Source organism: Taeniopygia guttata, chromosome 4, assembly GCF_048771995.1.
Source record: "Taeniopygia guttata chromosome 4, bTaeGut7.mat, whole genome shotgun sequence".
NCBI classification, from domain to species: domain Eukaryota; kingdom Metazoa; phylum Chordata; class Aves; order Passeriformes; family Estrildidae; genus Taeniopygia; species Taeniopygia guttata.
Window position 1 is genome coordinate 1,642,226 of NC_133028.1, and position 25,044 is coordinate 1,667,269.

The 25,044-nt window shown below is 57.6% G+C and overlaps 1 protein-coding gene across 2 annotated transcripts; it reads left to right on the forward strand.

Annotated features, from left to right (window-relative positions):
• Positions 1-1,060: 1,060 nt before the first annotated feature.
• On the forward strand, positions 1,061-24,594 carry SIGLEC1 (sialic acid binding Ig like lectin 1). Of its 2 annotated transcripts, none has more exons than XM_072927836.1 (22): positions 1,061-1,571; positions 2,863-2,953; positions 3,410-3,769; positions 3,853-4,149; positions 4,382-4,645; positions 5,416-5,676; positions 6,277-6,576; positions 7,309-7,563; positions 8,156-8,458; positions 9,194-9,448; positions 10,618-10,911; positions 12,032-12,286; positions 13,056-13,358; positions 15,948-16,202; positions 17,094-17,399; positions 17,541-17,780; positions 17,991-18,290; positions 18,378-18,632; positions 21,790-22,086; positions 22,393-22,492; positions 23,094-23,186; positions 24,356-24,594. In XM_072927836.1, exons 1-21 carry the CDS (start codon positions 1,557-1,559, stop codon positions 23,161-23,163), a joined length of 5,076 nt encoding a protein of 1,691 aa, XP_072783937.1. In that variant the 5' UTR covers positions 1,061-1,556; the 3' UTR covers positions 23,164-23,186; positions 24,356-24,594. The 2 variants fall into 2 exon arrangements, with proteins under 2 accessions (XP_072783937.1, XP_072783936.1); XM_072927835.1 differs by having other exon boundaries at positions 1,066-1,571; positions 23,114-23,186.
• The last annotated feature ends 450 nt before the right edge of the window (positions 24,595-25,044 follow it).

Here is a 25,044-nt window from a genome sequence, read left to right on the forward strand (position 1 = left end):
AGGATCCATTTTGGTGACCCAGGAGGACAAACACCATTCCCAACATTCCCTTTTCCCCATTTATCCTGGACCTCCACAATCCAGGATATCCCGGGGGTGGGTTGGGATCAGTTTTCCCAGCTGTGTCCCCCCAATTCCCGTTGCAATCCCAACCCTTTCCCGGCAGGGTGAGAGCAGAGCCACCCTCGATTCCATCCAAGACACAACAAAAACATTCCCGAGTTATCAGCACAAATCCCAAACCGTTCCCACAGGGAATAACACCAACCCTGCCCCAGCCCCACCAGCAGGACCCGAAACCCGGAGACCTTGGAGTGCTCCAAACCCACCCTGGCCCCAAAAAACACGGAATCAGGGAAAAGCTGCCGCCGTCGCCACTTCCCAAAAATGAGAGCAGGGACACCGAAGGGGGAAGTGCTGCGGTTTGGGGCTCCTCACCCTCCTCCCCCAGCCCATAAAGGGACGTCCCTGAGCGCGGGGACAGGCGGTTTCCCGATGCCACCGCTCCGGAGGTGGCACTGCCGGAGCCACCGCCACCGCCAGGTAACGCCGTGGTTCTCCAGGGATGGGAAAGGATGGGAATTCTGGGGATGGGGCAGGGGGGATCTGGGATGAGGGGTGGGGGATGGCTCGTGGGGGATCCCTTTGGGATGAGCCTCGTTCATCTCCTGCCAGGAGCCAGGGAAGTGCCTGGAGCTCCAGGAATCAGATGCAGGCTTGGAGGGGGTCACATCCATCCCTTATCCCAAGGAATGGTGTCCCACCCCACCCCACCCCCACCACAGTCCCTGTTTCTCTGTTTTTTGGGATGTGATGGAGCTGAAGGGTCCCACACTCGGAATATCCCCTCTTCGTGCTCATTCCTGTGCCAAAAAGTGACTTTTGAACTGCAGGGATAGGTGGGAGACTGGGAAAAAATTCCTCCCTCTGAGAGTGGGATGGTCCTGGAATGGAATTCCCAGATTTGCTGTGGCTGCCCCATTCCTGGAAATGTCCAAGGCCAGGTTGGACAGGGTTTGGAGCCACCTGGAACAGCAGGAGATGTCCCTGCCCATGGGAATGAGATGAGATTTCAACCCCTCCCATCCCATCCCATTCCTTAAATCCCATTTAGGGACACCAGGGACACCTTCCCCATCCCAGGTGGCCCCAAGCCCCATCCAGCCCCACACCAAAAGCGTTTTCCTAGAAATCTTTACGACCCTTGGAATTCCGAGCAGCAGGGCCCCACCACGGCCCGCTGTCCCCGCTGGGTTCCCATCCCAAGGGATCCCCCAGGGGCCCTCAGGAATCGAAACCGGGAGAAACCCAGGAGAAGAAACGAAACTTGGCACCAGCACGAGTCGGGGGCTGGATCCCGGCTCTTCCTTCCTCTTCCGGCACAAATCCCGTGACAATTTGTGGCCTCACATCGTCCCCCCCTCCAAGCATTGACACCCAGGGGCCACCCCAGCCATCCTCTGCACTCACAGTCTGGAAAAATAATCCCAAGTAAAGTTCTCCGGAGTGCGAAATCCACCCCGAAATCCAAGGAGCAGCGAGGAAATTGGATACAGATGTGGGAAAAGGAGGTATCGGAGAAGGAGGGAATGGTGGAGAGGGAAAGGCCGGAGCGGGGGGCTGGGAGAGGCCTCGCTCCTCAGGGGGAGACCCAGGAGGGCTCAGAGGAGGATGGAGCTCACGGCAATCCGATCGCTGATTCCCGGGATATCGGGAAAAAGTTCAGGGTGAAGTTATTCTGGTTTGTCGTGGAACGATGAGGGGCGGAACTGAAAGGAATGTCAGGAGTTTGCCTGGAGCTGCAGAAAGCCGTAAAATGTTTTCAATAATTCCCTGTTTATTTTTTGTTTTCCTCTTTTTTTTTTCCCTTGGTTTATTTTTCCTTTTCCTTTTCCTTTTCCTTTTCCTTTTCCTTTTCCTTTTCCTTTTCCTTTTCCTTTTCCTTTTCCTTTTCCTTTTCCTTTTCCTTTTCCTTTTCCTTTTCCTTTTCCTTTTCCTTTTCCTTTTCCTTTTCCTTTTCCTTTTCCTTTTCCTTTTCCTTTTCCTTTTCCTCTTTTTTTCTTTTTCTTTTTCTTTTTCTCTTCCTCCTTTCCTCTTTTACTCTTTTCTTTTTATATTCCTTTTTACATTTTTTCTTTTTTCTTTTTCTTTTTCTTTTTCTTTTTCTTTTTCTTTTTCTTTTTCTTTTTCTTTTTCTTTTTCTTTTCCTTTTCCTTTTCCTTTTCCTTTTCCTTTTCCTTTTCCTTTTCCTTTTCCTTTTTCTTTTTCTTTTTCTTTTTCTTTTTCTTTTTCTTTTTCTTTTTCTTTTTCTTTTCCTTTTCCTTTTCCTTTTCCTTTTCCTTTTCCTTTTCCTTTTTCTTTTTCTTTTTCTTTTTCTTTTTCTTTTTCTTTTTCTTTTTCTTTTTCTTTTTCTTTTTCTTTTTCTTTTTCTTTTTCTTTTTCTTTTTCTTTTTCTTTCTCTTTCTCTTTCTCTTTCTCTTTTTTTTTCTTTTTTCTTCCTCTTTTCCTCTTTTTCTCTTTTCGTTTTATATTCCTTTTTTCATTTTTTTTCTTTTTTCCTTTTTCTTTATTTCCTCTTGCATCTTCCTTCCTTCCTTCCTTCCTTCCTTCCTTCCTTCCTTCCTTCCTTCCTTCCTTCCTTCCTTCCTTCCTTCCTTCCTTCCTTCCTTCCTTCCTTCCTTCCTTCCTTCCTTCCTTCCTTCCTTCCTTCCTTCCTTCCTTCCTTCCTTCCTTCCTTCCCCGTTTCCCTTCCCTTTTGTTTCCCCCACCGTGTTGAGGCCTGTCCTGATTCCAGCAGGATTTATCCCACAGGGATCCATCCCACCCATTCCAAGACCCTCAGCCCCCTCCTCTTGTCCCCAGGGGCGTGACCCCGTGTCCCCGATGTCCCCCGGCAGTGCCACCATGCGCCTGCCCCGCTGCCTCGTGCTCCTGGCCAGCCTCGTCCCGCCAGGTATGGGGACAATGACACCCTTGGGGTTGTCCCCTCTGGGACTGGAGTCCAGGATTGGCCCCAGTGGGTGGGAGTAGGGACCAGGCAGGAATTTGGGGGATCCCAAAGCTGCTCCTGGGGGGTTTGCTGCGATCCCACGCTCCTGACGGGCAGGGATGGGGTGACAAAGGGACAGCCAGGCCATGGGAGCAGGGACAAGGCGCCAGAGAAAATAAATTTGGTAGGCCAGGAGGTCGACTTCCCTTTTTCCTCATTATTTAGGCCCAAAAGAGCCAGCTTTTCCCAGTTATCTCCCTCTCCTCCACCCCAAAATCTCCTCTTTGGGGTGGGGGGGTTCATCCCAAATCCCGCCTCCTCTCCCACCTTCCCCATCAAGCACAGGTGACGTGTCCCCAACGCGTCCTGGGGGAAGCGGGGACACTTCTGGCTCCCTGATCCCGATTTTCCCTGGCACAGCCCTCGGCTCCTGGGGGGTCTCCTACCCCGAGTCGCTGCAGGCCAGCGGGGGGTCCTGCCTGGTTGTCCCCTGCACCTTCAGCTACCCCGCGGATGTGACAACCGCCGATGGCATCGTGGCCATCTGGTACAAGGACTACGACGGCCAGCGGACACTGGTGTTCCACTCCGCCACCCCCCAGGATGTGGATCCCCATTTTGGGGGTCGTGCCCAGCTCCTGGGGGACCCCATGGCCCGGAATTGCACCCTGCTGCTGCAGGGGGTGACGCCAGGGGACAGTGGCCTCTACAGGTTCCGCTTCGAGATCATCAACGGCGACCGCTGGTCGGCGTCGCGGGATGTGACCCTGAGCATTTCGGGTGGGTAAAACACCGGAATTCCCCAAAAAATTCCCTTCTTGCCCATTCCATGCGGTCATCCTGCCCTCTGCTCTCCATCCCAGAGGATCTGGAGCGTCCCAGTGTCACCGGCAGCGAGGAGCAGACCGAGGGACAAAGGTCCACCTTGGAGTGCTCCACGCCCTACGTTTGTCCCAGGGGTGACATCGTCCTGCGCTGGGAGGGCTACGACCCCCAAGTGTCCGAAGTGTCCAGCCACGTCCAGCTGGACACCAGCGGGGTCAGCCACCAGGTGACCCTGACCAGCTCCTTCACCTGGAAGGACCATTCCAAGAAGCTGCTCTGCGAGGTTTCCGACGGATCCAGGAGGGCGAGCACGGAGGTGGTGCTGCGGGTCAGGCGTACGTGGGGTGGGGACAGAGGACACCTCTGTCACGGCCACCGCAGCCAGGTTCCACTCCTGCCACCCCCCTCCTTCCCTGCAGCATTTTCCTCCTGCTTCTCCCTCCTTTTCCTGCTCCCTGGCCACATCTGTCCCTTAGGTGCCACCTCCTGTCACGCACCTCCCCTTTTCCACACCGCAGGGTGGTGACAGCCCCCTGTGCCCACCACGTCCCTCTGTGTCCCCCGCAGACGCCCCCAAGGACACGCAGGCATCGCTGATCCCTTCCTCGGGGAACATCGGCGTGGGTGACACGGTGACCCTGAGCTGCCAGGTCGGCAGCAGCCACCCCCCGGTCTCGGGCTACCGCTGGTACAAGGACGGGGTGGCCGTGGGCACCGAGCGGGTGCTGGCCCTGCTGGGGGTGCGCCGTGAGGACCACGGGCGGTACCACTGCGAGGCCCAGAACGCCCTCGGCACCGGGGTGTCACCTCCTGTCACCCTCCACGTGTTCTGTAAGTGCCACAGGAGCTCTGCTGGGGTGGGACATCGCTGAGTGTCCCAGGCTGGGCTGGAATGGAGGTGGCCAGTGCTGCTGGAGGTTCAGGAATTGGGGTGCTCGTGCAGGAGGAGGGTGGTGGCCCCGTTGTGCCACACTTGTGTCCCTTGTCTTTGTGATCCCAGGAAACAGGGAGGGATTTCCAGCCAAGACAGGGAGCAGAGCTGGGAAGGGGTTGGGAGCTCGTGGAGATCCAGAGCCGTGATGGGACAGGACCTTAGGGATCATTCCCACCCTTGCCATGGGCAGGGTCACTTCCCGCTGTCCCAGGTGGATCCAGGCCATGTCCATCCTGGCCTGGGGCACTTCCAGGGATCCCAGCTTCTCTGGGAATTCCAGCCCAGCCCCTTCCCACCCCAGCAGGGAAGGGAAGAGGCTCCTCTTCCCACCAGCTCCCGCAACCAAAACAAATCCCAGCCTTCCCTGCCTGAGCTGGAACCCCACAGGGAGCATCTCCCCCCAGATGGGTCCCTGTTCTCCCCCCAAATTCCCCCTGATCTCACCCTGAGAAGTGAAAGACCCTTCCCCACCCACCATGAGTTTGGCCCTCGGGGCTTTGCTCTAAAGCCAGGTGTCCCCAGCTGGTGGCAGGGGACAACCCCAAATGTCCCCCAGCTCTGTCATTGGGGCTTCCATCTTCTCCCAGGCTCTGGAATGTGGGATTTGGGGCGGGCGTTCTGTTGTCCCATCCCCAGGGCCATCCCAAATGTGCCCCTTGTCCCTCAGCCGCAGAGATCTCGGCCAGCCCCGCGGCCGAGGTGCGCGAGGGGACAGCCACCACCTTGTCCTGCGACGTCCCCGGGCGGGAGGGACATCCCGAGGAGCTGAGCTACACCTGGTACAAGAACAGCGCGTGGCTCAAGGAGGGCCCGGCCCACACCCTCCTCTTCCCCGCGGTGGCCGCCGGTGACGCCGGCTACTACTCGTGCCAAGTGACCAACAGCCAGGGCAGTGACACGGCCCAGGCCATCAGCCTCAGCGTGACGTGTGAGTGCCACCAGCTCCTGCCACACGGGGTTGTGCAAACCCCCCAAAATCCAGGAAATCCCCCCAAAAAATTAGTGGCAAAGCCTCTTCCTGAGCACTCCAAGGGTAGATGAGGGGGGTCAACCCTGCTGGTTGAATTTTATGGGAATACAACAAATTTTGGCCAGGAGGGAAGTGTGAAGGTGACATTAAGTGACATTTGGGATGTGTCCATTGCAGCATCTCCCACTAATCCCCTCCATTCCATAGGATTTGGGGAGGTTTTTCATGGAGAATCCAGCGGAATAAGAACAGCTCAGGAGATTTTCAGGGGGAAAATAACCCAGCCATGGGTTGGTTGTGACAATTTTGGGGTAAATCTGACCCGATGACACGCGGGACAATCAGATTGTGACATCCAGGCTGAGTGGGAGGACATTTCCCATCCCTGGAACTGCCCAAGGCCAGGTTGGATGGGGCTTGGAGCCACCTGTGCTAGTAGAAGGTGGTCATGGGACTGGCTGGGATTTAATGTCCCCTCCAACTCAAAGCACTCCGGGATTGTCCCCGTGACCACAGCACGAGGACATCCCAACCCCAGCATCCTCTCCCATCCCACAGATCCACCCCGAATTCCCACCCTCACGCTCTTCCAGGAGACCCAGGGTGGCCGGCTGGTCATTGTCCGCTGCACTGTGGACAGCCACCCTCCGGCCACCTTGTCCATTGACCGCGACGGCACCGTGCTGGCCACCAGCAGGGCGCAGGTGACCCTGGGCCAGCGGCTCGGTGTCACCGCCTCCCGCAATTCCCTGCGGCTGGAAATCCGGGATGCAGGACCCCGGGACAGCGGGAAGTACGGCTGCACCGCCAGCAACGTCCACGGCAACGCCAGCGCCACCAAGGTCCTGGTGACCCGCGGTGAGTCCCGCGGTGACACAGCTGCTCCTGGGTTCGGGGTGATGATGAACCCCCAAAATTGGGGGGACACGCAGCCCACAGAGTTTGAGGGACCCCTGTGGTGGCACTGGGGGACATCAGTGTCCTGAGGGCTGTGTGGTGCCCCCTCCTTAGCGGGATCAAAGCTGCTTTGGGAGCTGGAAAGGCTCCCGGGTTTTGTTTCCCAAAATGACAAAAAGCAGCAAATTTATCCAAATTTTTCTGCCCCCATCTGTCCCCACCAGTCACTGTCCCCTGCCCCCCAAGTCTGGATAGTTTGGGGTGACAGAGGCAGCAGAAGGAGAGAAAAGTCCCCCAAATTCACGTCCAAGAGGAAAATCCTTTAAGATCCCCAAAAAAGCCCAAAAGAGACATCAAAGTCCAATTCCAAAGAAACCAAACCTGGATTTGGGCGTCCCAGCTGGGATCTGGAAGTCGGACAAGGCCCAGCCAGTGGGAAGAGGGGACCGGTTCTGTCCTGGGAAAAAGTCACCTGGATGAACCTGGCACTTGGAAAAAATGGGAAAAGGTCAGGAAAGGCCCCATTTGCCTGTGCAGTGTTCCCAGGGAATGTCATTCCGCAAAAACCCACAGACCCCACAGGCTCCGGTGAGGAAGGGGACTCAGGGAAGCCCAACAGGGAATTGTATCTGGATGGATCCATGGGAATGATTTCCCTCTTTCTCTGAAATCCCTCTGCCACCCCTCTTCCAGCTGCAGGGCTCCTGATCCACCCCTCGGCAGAGGTGACGGAGGGGACCGCGGTCACCCTGACCTGCGTGGGGACAGGGGACGTGGAGGAGGATCCGCTCTACACCTGGTACAGGAACGGCCGGAGGCTCCAGGAGAGCTCATTCCCAACCTTGGAATTCCCGTCCATCCGCGGGGACGACGCCGGCGCCTTCCAGTGCCAGATCCGGGGCAGGAACGGCAGTGACACGTCAGAGGCTGTCCCTCTCCGAGTGTTCTGTGAGTGTCCCATGGGAATTCCAAAGGGTCTGAGCTGGGAGTGCTCCCACCCTGAGGTTTCCCCCATCCCCACCGGTCACGACCAAGGAGCTCTTGGGCGGGAACATGGACAGGGTGAAAAATCCCCTTTGGTGGGTAAATCTGGATGTTTGGGGGAGGAGGAATTTGGAGAATTCCCACCTTCCCAAGAATTTCAAGAATGATAAATGGTCATAGAACCATGAATGGTTTTGGCTTGGGGGTCCTGAAAACCCATCTCGTTCTGACCCCTCTGCCATGGGCCGGGGCGCCTCCCACCAGACCAGATCCAACGTGGATGTCCAAGAGTTTCTCAGGCATCACTGGGAGCATCGATCCCTTGGATTCTGAGGATTTTCCCAATGGATCCAGTGGTGTTTTGTCCCTGGATTGGGTTGGGAGGGACCTCAAAGCCCTTCTCATTCCAACCCTCTTCCCTTTGCAGGGACACCTCCCACTGTCCCAGATTATTCCAAACCCCATCCAACCTGGATGATCAGGCAGCTCTGGAAGCATCAATCCCTTGGATTCTGGGAATTTTCCCAACCCCACGGATCCGTTTTTCTTCCCACAGACCCCCCGAGGCAGCCGGTGCTGAGCTCGTTCCTGCAGAGCCAGGGCGGGCGCTTGGGCATCATCCAGTGCTCCGTAGAGAGCGATCCCGAGTCCAACCTCACCCTCCGGAGAGGGGACGATGCCATCGCCTGCACCCAGGGCTGTCCCCAAGCCACCAGCCCCAGAGTCCTCGTCACCAGGTCCTACAACAGCCTGAAGGTGGAAATCCGGGATGTGGTGGTGGAGGATGAGGGGATTTACGTGTGCCAGGCTGGGAATTCCCAAGGAAGCTCCAGCGCCACCGTGGATTTCAAGGCGGACAGTAAGTGGGGACAGGGGACAGGAGACAGGGGACAGGATTATGGCATCTGGGAATGTTCTGAGGGAGGGGAGCGTGGGAAGGGAATGCTGGGGAAGGAGGCGAGCTCAGCAGATGGTGGCGGGAGGGGCAGAAATGTCACATGGAAATGCCACATGTCCGTGAAATCCAGATATGGAAATGCCACCTGTCCATGAAATCCAGACATGGAAATGTCACATGTCCATGAAATCCAGATATGGGAGTGCCACATGGAAATGCCATATGTCCAAGAAATCCAGACATGGAAGTGCCACATGTCCATGAAATCCAGACATGGAAATGTCACATGTCCATGAAATCCAGATATGGAAGTGCCATATGGAAATGCCACGTGTCCAAGAAATCCAGACATGGAAGTGCCACCTGTCCATGAAATCCAGACATGGAAATGTCACATGTCCATGAAATCCAGACATGGAAGTGCCACATGTCCACGAAACCCAGACATGGTGGCTCCCCCATGACATTCCAGCCCCTTGTGGGGATTCCCTGGCTGTGTGTGACAGGAACACCGAGCAAAACGTGGCCAAGGGATGTCCCTGGGCTGGTGGCAGTTCCAGCCTCAGAGCTGTCCCCACCATGGCACTGTGGGATCAGCTGCAGTTTACCCGCTGGGGTAGCCACGCTGTCCTTTGGTGGCTTTGAGGGGTTGTCACCCCATCGTTGACACCAGACCCCGTTTTGTCCTGCCCACAGCTGCCAATGTCACCGTGTCCCCATCCCCCCGTGTGCTGGAGGGTGACAATGCCACCCTCACCTGTCACCTGAGCAGCGGCTCCATGGCTGTCCCCAATGTCACCTGGTACCACAACGGGCAGCAGATCTCCACGGGCTCGGCCACCTCGCTGGTGCTGCGGCCGGTGCTCAGCCGGGACACCGGGCTGTACCGGTGCCAGGCCAGCACCGCTGGTGGCAGCCGGAGCTCTCCCGACGTCCTCCTGGATGTGCTGTGTGCGTCCCCTTCCCTTTCCCTTTCCCTTCTCTTCTCCTTCTCCACTTCTCCCCTTTTTCCTTTCCCTTTGCCTTTCAATTTCCCCTTTTCCCTTCCCCCTTCCCTTCTGTTTCCCTTTTCACTTTCTGTTCTCTTCCCCTTTTCCCATTTTCCTTTCAATTTCCTCTTTTTACTTTTCCTTTCCCTTCTCTGTTTCCTTTCCCATTCTCTTTCCCTTCGCCATCCCCTTCTGTTTCCCTTTTCCCATTTCCTTTTCCCTTCCCCTTCTCCTTCCCTCTCTTCTTCTCCTTCCTTTCCTTTTCCCTTTTCCCTTTTCCCTTTTCCCTTTTCCCTTTTCCCTTTTCCCTTTTCCCTTTCCCTTTTCCCTTTTCCCTTTTCCCTTTTCCCTTTTCCCTTTTCCCTTTTCCCTTTTCCCTTTTCCCTTTTCCCTTTTCCCTTTTCCCTTTTCCCTTTTCCCTTTTCCCTTTTCCCTTTCCCTTTTCCCTTTTCCCTTTTCCCTTTTCCCTTTTCCCCTTCCCTTTTCCCTTTTCCCTTTCCCTTTTCCCCCTTCCCTTTTCCCTTTTCCCTTTTCCCTTTTCCCTTTTCCCTTTTCCCTTTTCCCTTTTCCCTTTCCCTTTTCCCTTTTCCCTTTTCCCTTTTCCCTTTTCCCTTTTCCCTTTTCCCTTTTCCTTTCCCCTTTCCCCTTTCCCCTTTCCCCTTTCCCCTTTCCCCTTTTCCCTTATCCCTTTTCCCCTTCCCTTTTCCCTTTTCCCTTTTCCCTTTTCCCTTTCCCTTTTCCCTTTCCCTTTTCCCTTTTTCCTTTCTCTTTTCCCTTTTCCCTTTTCCCTTTTCCCTTTTCCCTTTTCCCTTTTCCTTTTCCCCTTCCCTTTCCCCTTTCCCCTTTTCCCTTTCCCTTTCCCTTTTCCCTTTTCCCTTTTCCCTTTTCCCTTTTCCCTTTTCCCTTCTCCCTTTTCCCTTTTCCTTTTCCCTTTTCCCTTTTCCCTTTTCCCTTTTCCCCTTCCCTTTTCCCTTTTCCCTTTCACTTTTCCCTTTTCCCTTTTCCCTTTTTCCTTTTTTTTTCCCCTTCCCCTCCCCTCCCACCCTTTCCCAGAACCCCAGAGCAGTGACCACTCCCCAGGACCCCTGTCCCGATGGGGTTCCCGGCCTCTCACCCCATTTCCCCCCACAGACCCCCCTCGGGACCCTCTCCTGACGGCTTTCCTGGAGGCCGAGCAGGGCTCCCTGGCCATCTTCCAGTGCTCCGTGGCCAGCAACCCCCCGGCCCAGCTGGCCCTGCTCCGTGACCAGGAGCTGGTGGCCACCAGCGCCGGTGGGAGAAGCCCGCGGGTCACCGTCTCCGCTGTCCCCAACTCGCTGCGGGTGGAGATGCAGGAGGTGACGCCAGCCGACGATGGCAGCTACCGGTGCACGGCCACCAACGCGCACGGCTCCGCGGAGCGACGGCTGTACCTGCGCGTGCAAGGTGGGGAGACCGGGATTCGGGGATCAGAGAGGTTCTTTCCATGGGAATGACCACATGTCTGTGCTCCCAGTGCCACCAGATCTCTTCCAGTGCCACCAGATTCCTTCTAGGGATCAGAGCGTCCCTTCCCATGGGAATGACCACGTGTCTGTGCTCCCAGTGCCACCAGATCCCTTCCAGTGCCACCAGATCCCACCCAGGGATTGGAGTGACCCATCCCATGGGAATGACTAAATGTCTGTGCTCCCAGTGCCACCAGATCTCCCCCGGTGCCACCAGATCCCACCCAAAGACCAGAGCATCCCTTCCCATGGGAATCACCAAGTGTCTGTGCTATCAGTGCCACCAGATTCCTCCCAGTGCCACCAGATCCCACCCAGGGATCGGAGTGTCCCTTCCCATGGGAATGACCACATATCTGTACTCCCAGTGCCACCAAATCCCACCCAGTGACCAGATCCCACCCAATGATTGGAGCGACCCATCCCATGGGAATGACACCATGTCCGTACTCCCAGTGCCACCAGATCCCTCCCAATGCCACCAGGATCCATCCCATGGGAATGACCAAGTGTCTGTGCTTCCAGTGCCACCAGATCCCTCTCAGTGTCACCAGATCCCTCCCAGTGCCACCAGATCCCTCCCAGGGATTGGAGCGACCCATCCCATGGGAATGACCCCGTGTCTGCACTCCCAGTGCCACCAGATCCCTCCCAGTGCCACCAGATCCCTCCCAATGCCACCAGGACCCCTCCCATGGGAATGACCAAGTGTCTGTGCTCCCAGTGCCACCAGATCCCTCCCAATACCATCAGATCCCTCCCAGTGCCACCAGAGCCCTCCCAGGGATCGGAGCGTCCCATCCCATGGGAATGACACCATGTCTGCACTCCCAGTGCCACCAGGTCCCCCCCAGTGCCACCCCCTGCCCACATTCCAACACCTCAGCCCAGGGCATCTCCAGGAGGAGCTGGGGACACCCCAAGGGGACAGGGAGCTGTCCCAAATCCTTGGACAGAGTGGGAATATCGCACCCCACAGGTCATGGAAGTGACGAGGGGACACCGGCAGTGCCGAGCTCTGCCCTGTCCCCTCTGAGCTGGCGCTGTCCCTGCTCCAGCCACCCGAGTCCTGATCTCACCGTCCTCAGAGGTGCTGGAAGGTGACAACGTGTCCCTGATGTGCCAGGTGGCCGGAGAGCCACCGGGTGACACCGTCTACTCCTGGTACAAGGACAGCAAGTGGCTCCAGGAGGGTCCTGACAGCGTCCTCGTGCTGTCCCATGCCACCAGCGCTGCCACCGGGCTCTACCACTGCAGGACCCGGGGCTCCGTGGGGACCAGCGTGTCCCCCACTGTCACCCTGCGCGTCTGCTGTGAGCGGGACCCGCCAGGGGACGGGATGGATGGGGTGGGATGGGATGGGATGGGATGGGATGGGATGGGATGGGATGGGATGGGATGGGATGGGATGGGATGGGATGGGATGGGATCTATGGGTTGGGACGGGACGGGACGGGACGGGACGGGACGGGACGGGACGGGATGGGATGGGATGGGATGGGATGGGATGGGAACAGGATGGGGATGGGATGGGAACGGGATTGGGATGGGGATGGGGTGGGAATGGGGATGGGGATGGGATTGGGATGGGATGGGATGGGATGGGATGGGATGGGATGGGATGGGATGGGATGGGATGGGATGGGATGGGATGGGATGGGATGGGATGGGATCAATGGGACGGGATGGGATGGGATGGGATGGGACGGGACGGGACGGGACGGGACGGGACGGGACGGGACAGGACGGGACGGGACGGGACGGGACGGGACGGGACGGGACGGGACGGGACGGGATGGGATGGGACGGGACGGGACGGGACGGGACGGGACGGGATGGGATGGGATGGGATGGGATGGTACCAGTGGAATGGTGCCAATGGGATGGCGACGATGGGATGATACCAATGGGATGGTGCTGATGGGATGGGATCATATCACTGGAATGATTCCATTGGGATGGTGCCAAGGGGATGGTACCACTGGAATGGTGCCACTGGAATGGCACGGATGGGATGGCACCTCGCTGGGTCCCAGGGGTCTCTGGGTGCATTCCTCAGGTCTCTCCCACTCTCCCTGGCAGACCCCCCACGGGTGCCGGTGCTCAGCACCTTCCTGGAGCCCCCGTCGGGCCAGCGTGGGATCCTGGAGTGCTCCGTGGACAGCTCCCCGCCGGCACAGCTGGCCCTCTTCAAGGACGGGGCCCTGGTGGCCTCCACGGCGCTGTCACCGCCTGTCCCCCGGCCACGGCTCAGTGTCACCTCGGCCACCAACGCGCTGCGTGTCCTTGTCCGCCCCGTGCTGCTGCAGGATGAGGGCGAGTACCGGTGTGTGGCCACCAACGCCCACGGCAACGCCAGCGCCACCGGGAACTTCTCTGGAGGAGGTGGGTCACTGGGGATGGGATGGGATCCGTGGGATGGGATCCATGGGATGGGATCCATGGGATGGGATCCATGGGATGGGATCCATGGGATGGGATGGGATCCATGGGATCCATGGGATGGAACGAGATCCATGGGATGGAATGGGATCCATGGGATCCATGGGATGGAATGGGATGGGATGAGATCCATGGGATGGGATGGGATCCATGGGATGGGATCCATGGGATGGATTGGGATGGGATCCATGGGATGGGATGAGATCCATGGGATGGGATGGGATCCATGGGATGGGATGGGATCCATGGGATGGGATCCATGGGATGGAATGGGATGGGATCCTTGGGATCCATGGGATGGGATGAGATCCATGGGATGGGATGGGATCCATGGGATGGGATCCATGGGATGGGATCCATGGGATGGGATGGGATCCATGGCTTGGGACCCATGGGATCAGATCCATGGGATGGGATGGGATCTATGGGATAGGATGGGATCTTTGGAATGGGATGGGATGGGGTGGAGCAGGATCCTGGGATGGGATGGGATGGGATCCATGGAATGGGATGGGATAAGATGGGATGGGATGGGATCCATTGATGGAATGGGATTGGATCCATTGATGGGATGGGATCCATGGGATAGGATGGGATCTGTGGAATGGGATGGGATGGGATGGGATCCATGGGATGGGACCCATGGGATTGGATCCATGGGATGGGATGGGATCCATGGGATGGGATGGGATGGGATGGGATGGGATGGGATGGGATGGGATGGGATGGGATGGGATGGGATGGGATGGGATGGGATGGGATGGGATGGGATGGGATGGGATGGGATGGGATGGGATGGGATGGGATGGGATGGGATGGGATGGGATGGGATGGGATTCATGGGATGGGATGGGATGGGATTCATGGGATGGGATGGGATGGGATTCATGGGATGGGATCCATGGAATGGGATGTAATCCATGGGATAGAAATGGGAATAGGGTGGGAAGGGGGTGGAAAGCTGCAGGCAGCAGATGGAATGATGGGATTTGGGTTATGGTGATGAGGTGAAGGAATGGAGGAGGGAATGTGGAGAGCAGCTGGAAAACGATGGATAGGATGAAAACGGGGGGAAAAAATGGGGAAAATCCGTGTTTATGGGGATGGAGGTATTCCCAGAGAGCTGCAGGTGTCCCAGGCATGTGGCAAAGGGACACGGCTCCACTTGGATGTGGTTCTGGGAGCTGGCTTTGCTGTGTCCATCCATGGCACCACCCTGCTGCCATCACCCCGGGAATCATGGAACCATGGAACCATGGAACCATGGAAACATGGAAACATGGAACCGTGGAATGGTTTGGGTTGGGAGAGACCTTAAATCCCATAAATCCCACCCCTGCCATGGGCAGGGACACCTTCCACTATCGCAAGCTGCTCCAAGCCCCATCCAACCTGACCTTGGACACTTCCAGGGTTGGAACATCCCAAACAAATCCATGGGAACATCACGGGAATGGTGTCACCTGCGGGTTGTGGTGGCTGTTCCCTCTTTTTACTGCCCTGCAACTCCCTGACTTTCCCACTCTGGAAAGTGAGGGATCGTCACTTTTTCCTGGAAGTGAGGGATCACTGCTTTTTCCTGGAAGTGAGGGATCCCCACTTTTTCCTGGAAGTGAGGGATCCCCACTTTTCCCTGGAAGTGAGAGATCACTTTTTTCCCAGGAAATAAGGGATCCCCACTTTTTCCTGGAAGTGAGGGATCACTTTTTTCCTGGAAGTGAGGGATCCCCTCTTTTTCCTGGAAGTGAAGGCTCTCCACTTATTCCTGGAAGTGAGGGATCCCCACTTTTTCCTGGAAGTGAGGGATCACCACTTTTTCCTGGAAGTGAGGGATCACTGCTTTTTCCTGGAAGTGAGGGATCGCCACTTTTTCCTGGAAGTGAGGGATCACTTTTTTCCTGGAAGTGAGGGATCCCCACTTTTTCCTGGAAGTGAGAGATCCCCACTTCTTTCTGGAAGTGAGGGATCACTTTTTTCCCTGGAAGTGAGAGATCCCCACTTTTTCCTGGAAGTGAGGGATCCCCATTTTTCCCTGGAAGTGAGGGATTCCCGCTTTTTCCTGGAAGTGAGGGATCACTTTTTTCCCTGGAAGTGAGGGATTCCCACTTTCCCCTGGAAGTGAGGTATCCCCACTTTTTCCTGGAAAGTGAGGGATCATTTTTTTCCTGGAAAGTGAGAGATCCCCACTTCTTTCTGGAAGTGAGGGATCCCCACTTTTTCCTGGAAGTGAGGGATCCCCTCTCTTTCCTGGAAGTGAGGGATCCCCACTTCTTCCTGGAAAGTGAGGGCTCTCCACTTATTCCTGGAAGTGAGGGATTCCCACTTTTTTCCTGGAAGTGAAGGATCCCCACTTTTCCTTGGAAGTGAGGGATCCCCACTTTTTCCTGGAAGTGAGGGATCACTTTTTCCCTGGAAGTGAGGGATCCCCACTTTCCCCTGGAAGTGAGGGATCACTTTTTTCCCTGGAAGTGAGGGATCCCCACTTTTTCCTGGAAGTGATGGATCACCACTCTTTCCTCCCTTCCCGTGCAGCTGCCCGGGTCTGGATCTGGCCGTCCCCTGACGTGCGGGAAGGGGACACTGCCACCCTCACCTGCGCGGTGGCAGGAGGGGACCGGGACGTGCTGAGCTACACCTGGTACCGGAACCAGGTGTGGCTGGGAACCGGCTCCTCCCAAAATCTCACCTTCCCTGGGGTCACCACCTCCGACGCCGGCTCCTACCAGTGCTCCATACGGACTCCGACCTGGAACCACAGTGCCACCCCTGCCACCCTCAACGTCCTCTGTGAGTCCCCAAGGACAGCTTCGTGTCACTTGGTGTCACTTGGTGTCACCCCTCGGTCGGTTCCCGTGGCTGGAGAGATGGGGCAGTAAAGCCTGGTTTAATCTGGAGGGATTAATTAATTAGGGGAGCTCAAAAAATGTATTCCAGAGGATAATTAAGCCCAGCTTTACACCCCAGACCTGCTCGGAGACCCCAAAACCTTCTCCAAGTTTCCTTGTGCTCCACACCAAACCCAGCAGGAAAATCCTTCGCTTTAATGCTGGATTAAGGACTTTTTTTTTTCTTTTTTTTTTATCCCTGACTGGGAAAATTAAAACCAGACTTTGCTTTTAAAAAAAAAAAAAAGAAAAGAAAAAAAGAGGGGGGAAAAATATCATTGAGAGTCAGAACATGAGAGGGTTTTCCCCCTTTTTATGAGAAAAAGATGGTGTTAATTTATAAATTATAAATATTCCTGATGAATGTGGGATGGAGGCTCTGGAGCACGGGGAATCCCTGGCATGAAGGGGTTGGAGCTCCAGGAGAAGCTGAGGGAGCTGGGAAGGGGCTCAGCCTGGAGAAAAGGGGGATCACGGGGGACCTTGTGGCTCTGCACAGCTCCTGACAGGAGGGGACAGCCGGGGTGGGATGGGGAACGAGGGACAGGACAAAGGGACACAGCCTCAAGCTGTGCCAGGAGCGGTTTTGGTTGAATATTGTGAATTTGGGAGTTTTCCCACCTGGAAAGTGCAGAGGTGGAGTTCCATCCTCAGGATGTGGCACTTGGGGACGCTCTCAGCGGTGGCCTGGCGCGGTGATGGGGGCACGCTTGGACTCCATGACCTCCGAGATCTTTCCCAACCCAACCAATTCCACGATTATCCCAATCTCCGTATTTTTCCCATCCCGCAGACCCCCCCAGGAACCTGCAGCTTCAATCTTTCGTGGAGAGCAGCCAGGGGACAGCCACCATCCTGCTGTGCGCCGTGGACAGCCACCCCCCGGCCCAGCTCACCCTGCTCAGGGGGGGACACCCGGTGGCCTCCAGCCCCCCCGGAGGAGGTGACACCCCCCGGCAGAACATCCGCGTGTCCCCCTCTCCCAACGCGCTGCGCTTGGAATTCCGGGAAGCCTCCGAGGAGGATGAGGGTGAATACGAGTGCCAGGCACGGAGCGCCCTCGGCGACACCCGCGCGTCCCTCACGCTCCGGGTGCAAGGTGAGGAGGGCGACAATGGCTTGGGGACACTGCCAGGGTGGCCTTGAAGGGTGCAGGATTTGGGCTACCCAATTTTGGAGAGGCTGGAGGTTGGGGACACCAAAGGGAGAACGCGACCTAAATCCTCTCCGCTCCTCGCAGCCACCAGGGTGCTGGTGCGACCCTCGGCCGAGGTGGCGGAGGGGACAGAGGTGACCCTGATGTGCCAGGCCCCTCGCGCGCAGCCGGGGACACTCTACACGTGGTTCAAGAACGGGCGGTGGGTGACAGAGGGACCCGAGCCCTCGCTGGGGCTCCGTGGCCACCGCTCGGACGCGGGGCTCTACAGCTGCCGGGCGGGCCGGGGTCCCCGCGCCACCCCCGTGTCCCTCGCCGTGCTCTGTGAGTGGGGGGCGACATCTCCGGGGTGGGGTGGAGGGACGGGAGGGGACACCGGGACACGCCACCCCCGCGGGGATAGCGCTGCCCGGTCTGTGTCGCCACCCCGCGACACGCGGCGACAGCGCAGCCCCTCCTCGTGGGGAGGGGGACACAAGGAGGGGACAAGGTGGGGACACAAGAAGGGGACAAGGGCTGTGCTTGTCGCCGCAGATGCCCCGCAGGAGCTCAGCTTCGTGTCGCTGGTGGAGCCCCGCGGGGGGCGACAGGCGGTGCTGCTCTGCTCGGCCGATGGTGTCCCCCCGCCGGACATCGCCGTGAGCAGGGGACAAGGCCACCCACCCCTGGCCACCAGCCACGGCTCCTCTGACCCCCGCTTCGAGGTCCGGGCCACCCCCACGTCGCTGCGGGTGGGGATGGCGGGGCTGGAGCCTGGCGACGCGGGGCTCTACCTGTGCTCGGCCACCAACAGCCGCGGCTCGGCCACCGCGTCCCTGCGGCTGGAAGTGCCAGGTGAGTTGTCCCCAAGTCCCCAAGTGGCCCAGGTGGGGGGTTGTGACCTTCCCGGCCGCTCCTGGAGTCACCAATGTCCCTCCTCAGGGGTGACGCTGATGGTGGAGCCCTCGCAAGAAGTCCTTGAGGGCACCCGGGCCACCATGAGCTGCTCGGCCACCGCGTGGGGGGACAAAGGCGTCAACTACACGTGGTACCGCGACGGGCGGTGGCTTTGGGAGGGACCGAGTGGCTCCTTCGTCCTCAGCCGCGTGTCCAGCGCTGACGCCGGCTCCTACCGGTGCCAGGCCAGCGGGACGTGGGGCACGGCCACCTCTGTCCCCCTCAGCCTCAGTGTCCTCTGTGAGTGTCCCCAGCCCCTCTCACTCGTGTCACCTCCGCGAGGCCGAGGAGAGTTTCCTCCTCTTCCTCTTCCCACCCTGCTTCCCTCCCTTTGGGGATTTTGGAGGGTTTTTAAGGCAGATTTGAGGCCAAAATGATCCAAAACAGGAATTCTCTCTCTGGGTGTAGAATGAGGAGCTGAAGAACATGGGAAGCCACCAGGGTGGGGATGGATGGGGATGATCCAGGATGGAGAAAAGATGAGTTAGGAAGATCTTGGTGACCTGGGGAAGGGGATTTGGGGTTTTTTTAAGTGCAGATTTGGGACCAAAATGGACCAAAATGGAGGAATTCTCTCTCTGGGTGTGGAATGAGGGGCTGGAGAACATGGGAAGCCACCAGGGGATGGATGGGGTGGGGATGATCCAAGATGGAGAAAGGATGAGTTAGGAAGATCTTGGTGACCTGGGGAAGGGGATTTGGGGTTTTTTTTAATGCAGATTTGGGGCCAAAATGGACCAAAATGGAGGAATTCTCTGGCTGGGTGTGGAATGAGGGGCTGGAGAACATGGGAAGCCACCAGGGCAGGGATGGATGGGGTGGGGATGATCCAGGGTGGAGAAGGGATGAGTTAGGAAGTTCTTGGTCACCTGGGGAAGAGGATTTGGGTTTATTTAAGTGCAGATTTGGGACCAAAATGCACCAAAACTGAGGAATTCTCTCTGTGGGTGTGGAATGAGGAACTGGAGAACATGGGAAGCCACCAGGGCAGAGATGGATGGATGGGGATGATCCAGGATGGAGAAGGGATGAGTTAGGAAGATCTTGGTGACCCAGGGAAGGGGATTGGGGTTTTTTTTTTAATGCAGATTTGAGGCCAAAATGTTCCAAAATGGAGGAATTCTCTCTCTGGGTGTAGAATGAGGAGCTGGAGAACATTGGAAGACACCAGGGCAGGCATGGATGGGGTGGGGATGATCCAGGATGGAGAAAAGATGAGTTAGGAAGATCTTGGTGACCTGGGGAAGAGGATTTGGGTTTTTTTTAAATGCAGATTTGGGGCCAAAATGTTCCAGAACAGAGGAAATCTCTCTCTGGGTGTGGAATGAGGGGCTGGAGAACATGGGAAGCCACCAGGGCAGGGATGGATGGGGTGGGGATGATCCAGGATGGAGAAGGGATGAGTTAGGAAGTTCTTGGTGACCTGGGGAAGGGGATTTGGGGTTTTTTTTAATGCAGATTTGGGGCCAAAATGCACCAAAATGGAGGAATTCTCTCTCTGGGTGTGGAATGAGGGGCTGGAGAACATGGAAAGCCACCAGGGTGGGGATGGATGGATGGGGATGATCCAGGATGGAGAAGGGATGAGTTAGGAAGATCTTGGTCACCTGGGGAAGGGGATTTGGGGTTTTTTAAATGCAGATTTGGGGCCAAAATGCACCAAAACTGAGGAATTCTCTCTCTGGGTGTGGAATGAGGAGCTGGAGAACATTGGAAGCCACCAGGGCAGGGATGGATGGGAATGATCCAGGATGGAGAAAGGATGAGTTAGGAAGATCTTGGTGACCTGGGGAAGGGGATTTGGGTTTTTTTAAATGCAGTTTTGGGGCCAAAATGCACCAAAACGGAGGAATTCTCTGGCTGGGTGTGGAATGAGGGGCTGGAGAACATGGGAAGCCACCAGGGCGGGGATGGATGGGGTGGGGATGATCCAGGATGGAGAAAGGATGAGTTAGGAAGATCTTGGTGACCTGGGGAAGGGGATTTGGGTTTTTTTTAAATGCAGATTTGAGGCCAAAATTCTCCAAAACGGAGGAATTCTCTCTGTGGGTGTGGAATGAGGGGCTGAAGAACATGAGAAGCCACCAGGGCGGGGACGGATGGGGATGATCCAGGGTGGAGAAGGGATGAGTTAGGAAGTTCTTGGTGACCCGGGGAAGAGGATTTGGGTTTTTTTCTAAATGCAGATTTGGGGCCAAAATGCTCCAAAATGGAGGAATTCTCTGGCTGGCTGTGGAATGAGGGGCTGGAGAACATTGGAAGCCACCAGGGCAGGGATGGATGGGGATGATCCAGGATGGAGAATGGATGAGTTAGGAAGATCTTGGTGACCTGAGGAAGAGGATTTGGGGTTTTTTAAAATGCAGATTTGAGGCCAAAATGTTCCAGAACGGAGGAATTCTCTCTCTGGGTGTGGAATGAGGGGCTGGAGAACATGGGAAGCCACCAGGGCGGGGATGGATGGGGTGGGGATGATCCAGGATGGAGAAGGGATGAGTTAGGAAGTTCTTGGTGACCTGGGGAAGAGGATTTGGGGGTTTTTTAAATGCAAATTTGGGGCCAAAATGGACCAAAATGGAGGAATTCTCTGGCTGGGTTTGGAATGAGGAGCTGGAGAACATGGGAAGCCACCAGGGCAGGGATGGATGGGGATGATCCAGGATGGAGAAAGGATGAGTTAGGAAGATCTTAGTGACCTGGGGAAGGGGATTTGGGTTTTTTTAAATGCAGATTTGGGGCCAAAATGGACCAAAACTGAGGGATTCTCTGGCTGGGTGTGGAATGAGGGGCTGGAGAACATGGGAAGCCACCAGGGCGGGGATGGATGGGGTGGGGATGATCCAGGATGGAGAAGGGATGAGTTAGGAAGATCTTGGTGAACCAGGGAAGGGGATTTGGGGTTTTGTTTTTTTTTTAATGGAGATTTGGGGCCAAAATGGACCAAAATGGAGGAATTCTCTCTGTGGGTGTGGAATGAGGGGCTGGAGAACATGGGAAGCCACCTGGGTGGGGATGGATGGGGATGATCCAAGATGGAGAAAGGATGAGTTAGGAAGTTCTTGGTGACCCAGGGAAGGAGATTTGGGTTTTTTTAAATGCAGATTTGGGGCCAAAATGGACCAAAACAGAGGAATTCTCTCTGTGGGTGTGGAATGAGGGGCTGGAGAACATGGGAAGCCACCAGGGCGGGGATGGATGGGGATGATCCAGGATGGAGAAGCTCCAACTCAGGAAGATTTCTCCAGCTTTGGGGGTGGCAAGACAAACACCGGGGAGGGTTTGAACCCCCCAGCTCCGGGATGAGCGGAGTGGGACAAACCCAGGGCTGCTTTGAACCGCTTTTGGTGGCCAACCAGGCCAGCTGGGGGCTGTCCCACCGCATGTCCCCACCCCACAGACCCTCCTCGGGCCGTCTCGGTGAGCACCTTCCTGGAGAACCAGAACGGGCGCGGGGCCATCGTGCTGTGCACGGCCCAGAGCCACCCGCCCTCCTGGCTGGCCCTGCACCACCGCGGCCACCTCCTGGCCACCAGCCTGTCCCCTGCTGTCACCCCCGGGGTCCGGGCCACCCCCTCGCACAACGCCCTGCGCGTGGAGCTGGTGGCCACGGGGACAGGGGACGGGGGACGCTACGTCTGCGTGGCCACCAACGTGTTGGGCAACGCCACGGCCAGCGCTGACCTCGATGTCCACAGTGAGTGGGGCCGGACCTTCAATGGGGTGTGGGAATCCTAAAAAAATCGGGATGGGGACAATGGAATGGGGTCAGAGGGCAAAATAGGAGGGTGGCACTTGTGGCTGTGTTGGGGACATCTCCTGTCCCCCAACTGGGTGGCCTTTAGGACAGGGGACAGTGGCAGCTGTGACTTGCCCCCACGTGTGTCTTCACCCCAAATGTTGCCTGTCCCACATTTTGTCACCCCAGTGTCCCCTTCACCCCTTTTGGGGCACCCCGAGGTCTGGGGGGTCCTGCTGGCACTGACCCCACCTCTGTCCCCAGCTCTCAGCCGCCTGTGGACCTTCCGTGTCCTGTCCGGGCTCCTCGTGGCCATCGTGGCCATCGCCATCGTGGCCCTGCTGGCCGTGAAGGTGTGGCCCAGGTGACGTCCTGGATGGGGCAGGGTGGGGGGACAGGGACACCAGGGTGGCACAGGGACACCGGGGTGGCACAGGGACCCCAGGGTGGCACAGGGACCCCAGGATCAGGGGACAGAGACCATGGGATGGGGGAACAGGGACCCCAGGGTGGCACAAGGACCCCGGGATGGGGGGACAGGGACCCCAGGTGGCACAGGGACCATGGGATGGGGAGACAGGGACCCTGGCGTGGTGGGACAGTGACCCTGGCACGGTGACAAGGACCCCAGGGTGGTGGGACAGTGACCATGGCACGGTGACAAGGACCCCGGGGTGGTGGGACAGTGACCCTGGCACGGTGACAAGGACCCCGGGGTGGTGGGACAGTGACCATGGCACAGTGACAAGGACCCCGGGGTGGTGGGACAGTGACCCTGGCACGGTGACAAGGACCCCGGGGTGGTGGGACAGTGACCATGGACCCCGGGGTGGTGGGACAATGACCCTGGCACGGTGACAAGGACCCCGGGGTGGTGGGACAGTGACCCTGGCACGGTGACAAGGACCCCGGGGTGGTGGGACAGTGACCCTGGCACGGTGACAAGGACCCCGGGGTGGTGGCAGCTCCCTGTGCTCCCTGCCAGGATCAGGACGTTCCGGAGCTGGTCCCGTGCCGAGGACACCCTGGAGCTGAGGAGCAAACAGGACCTGCCACAGGTGGGGACATCAGTGCTGGAGACACCACTGGGGACATCAGTGGGGACAGCCCTGGGGTCCCCTGAGCCCTCGGAATTTGTGGGAATGGGATCTGGATCCGGGATCTGGCCCGGCCTGGTGGCCCCGTGGTGCCACCACTGCCATGGCTGTCACTGTCACAGGGACAGGAGGGACAGAGCCATGTGGGGACCCAAAATTCCCACCCAGCCTCATTCCAGAGGGGCTCCATGGCACAGAGGGGTGGCAGCTCCTCCCGGGATGTCCTCTGTCCCCATGGAGTGTCCCCAGCCATGGGCAGGGTGTCCCCAGCCATGAACAGAATGTCCCCAGACATGGGCAGGGTGTCTCCAGACACGGGCAGGATGTCCCCAAAGATGGACAGGTTGTCCCCAACCAAGGGCAGGGTGTCCCCAGACACAGACAGGGTGTCCCCAACCATGGACAGAATGTCCCCAGCCATGGACAGAATGTCCCCAGCCATGGGCAGAATGTCCCCAGACACAGACAGGATGTCCCCAGACACAGACAGGGTGTCCCCAGCTATGGACAGAATGTCCCCAGCCATGGGCAGAATGTCCCCAGACACAGACAGGGTGTCCCCAGCCATGGGCAGGGTGTCCCCAGACACAGACAGGGTGTCCCTAACCATGAACAGAATGTCCCCAGCCATGGACAGAATGTCCCCAGCCATGGGCAGAATGTCCCCAGACATAGACAGGGTGTCCCCAGAGATGGACAGGATGTCCCCAGAGACGGACAGGTTGTCCCCAACCAAGGGTAGGGTGTCCCCAGACACAGACAGGGTGTCCCTAACCATGGACAGAATGTCCCCAGCCATGGTCAGGGTGTCCCCAGACACAGACAAGGTGTCCCCAACCATGGGCAGGGTGTCCCCAGATACGGACAGTGTGTCCCCAGACATGGGCAAGGTGTCCCCAACCCAGGGCAGAGTGTCCCCAACCATGGACAGAATGTCCCCAGACACAGACAGAGTGTCCCCAGACATGGGCAGAATGTCCCCAGCCATGGACAGAATGTCCCCAGCCATGGACAGAATGTCCCCAGACACAGACAGGGTGTCCCCAGACACAGACAGGATGTCCCCAGCCATGGGCAGAATGTCCCCAGACACAGACAGGATGTCCCCAGCCACTCCCACCCTTTTCCAGATGGATGGAGCACCTTGACCCGCTGGCTCTTGGACCCCCGGCCGGCTGTGGCCGCTGGAATTTCCCATTCCTGGCTGGATCCAGGGACTCCCCCGGGGATCCCCCAGCCCCACTCCAGCCCCTTGTCCCTTCCCGATGGACCCTTGTCACCGCCTCACGTGCCAGGCGCCACCGGTGACACCTCCGGGCTGGGTAATCCCGGGACGAGAATAAAATCCAACCTCCCGGTGCTGGGAACATCCTGTTTGTCACCAGCTGTCCCTTTTCGCTGCCATCCATCCCGGTGTCCCCTTGGAGACGGGGACACAGGGGTCCCGATCCACTCGTGTCCCAAGCCACCCGTGTCCCCTCGGTGCCTGGGATGAGGGGACCGGGGCTGGGGACTCTGCTGGTGCTGTCCCCTCTGCCATGTCCCCTCTGGCCGTGTCCCCACTGCCATTAGAGGTCACTCTGAGGCCACCTCGCCACCAGACTGGCCATGGCCGCAGGGATGGGGCTTTGGGATGTGGAGCTGGAGCTTCCCGGGAATGGGGCGAATTTGGGATCGGGGGTCCCGTGGGTGTTTAATCTCGAGCAGGGTGCTGGGCTGTCCCCATCCCTGTCCCCATCCCCATCCGTGTCCCCATCCATGTCCCCACCCTTGTCCCCATCCTTTTCTCCAGTTCCATCTCTGTCCCCATTGCTGTCCC

Bases quoted from the DNA above. Each gene is read 5' to 3' on its own strand.
- SIGLEC1 (XM_072927835.1), top strand. The intron at 3,770-3,852 runs GTGGGTAAAACA...TCTCCATCCCAG, and splicing joins TGTGACCCTGAGCATTTCGG to AGGATCTGGAGCGTCCCAGT. The intron at 4,646-5,415 runs GTAAGTGCCACA...CTTGTCCCTCAG, and splicing joins TGTCACCCTCCACGTGTTCT to CCGCAGAGATCTCGGCCAGC.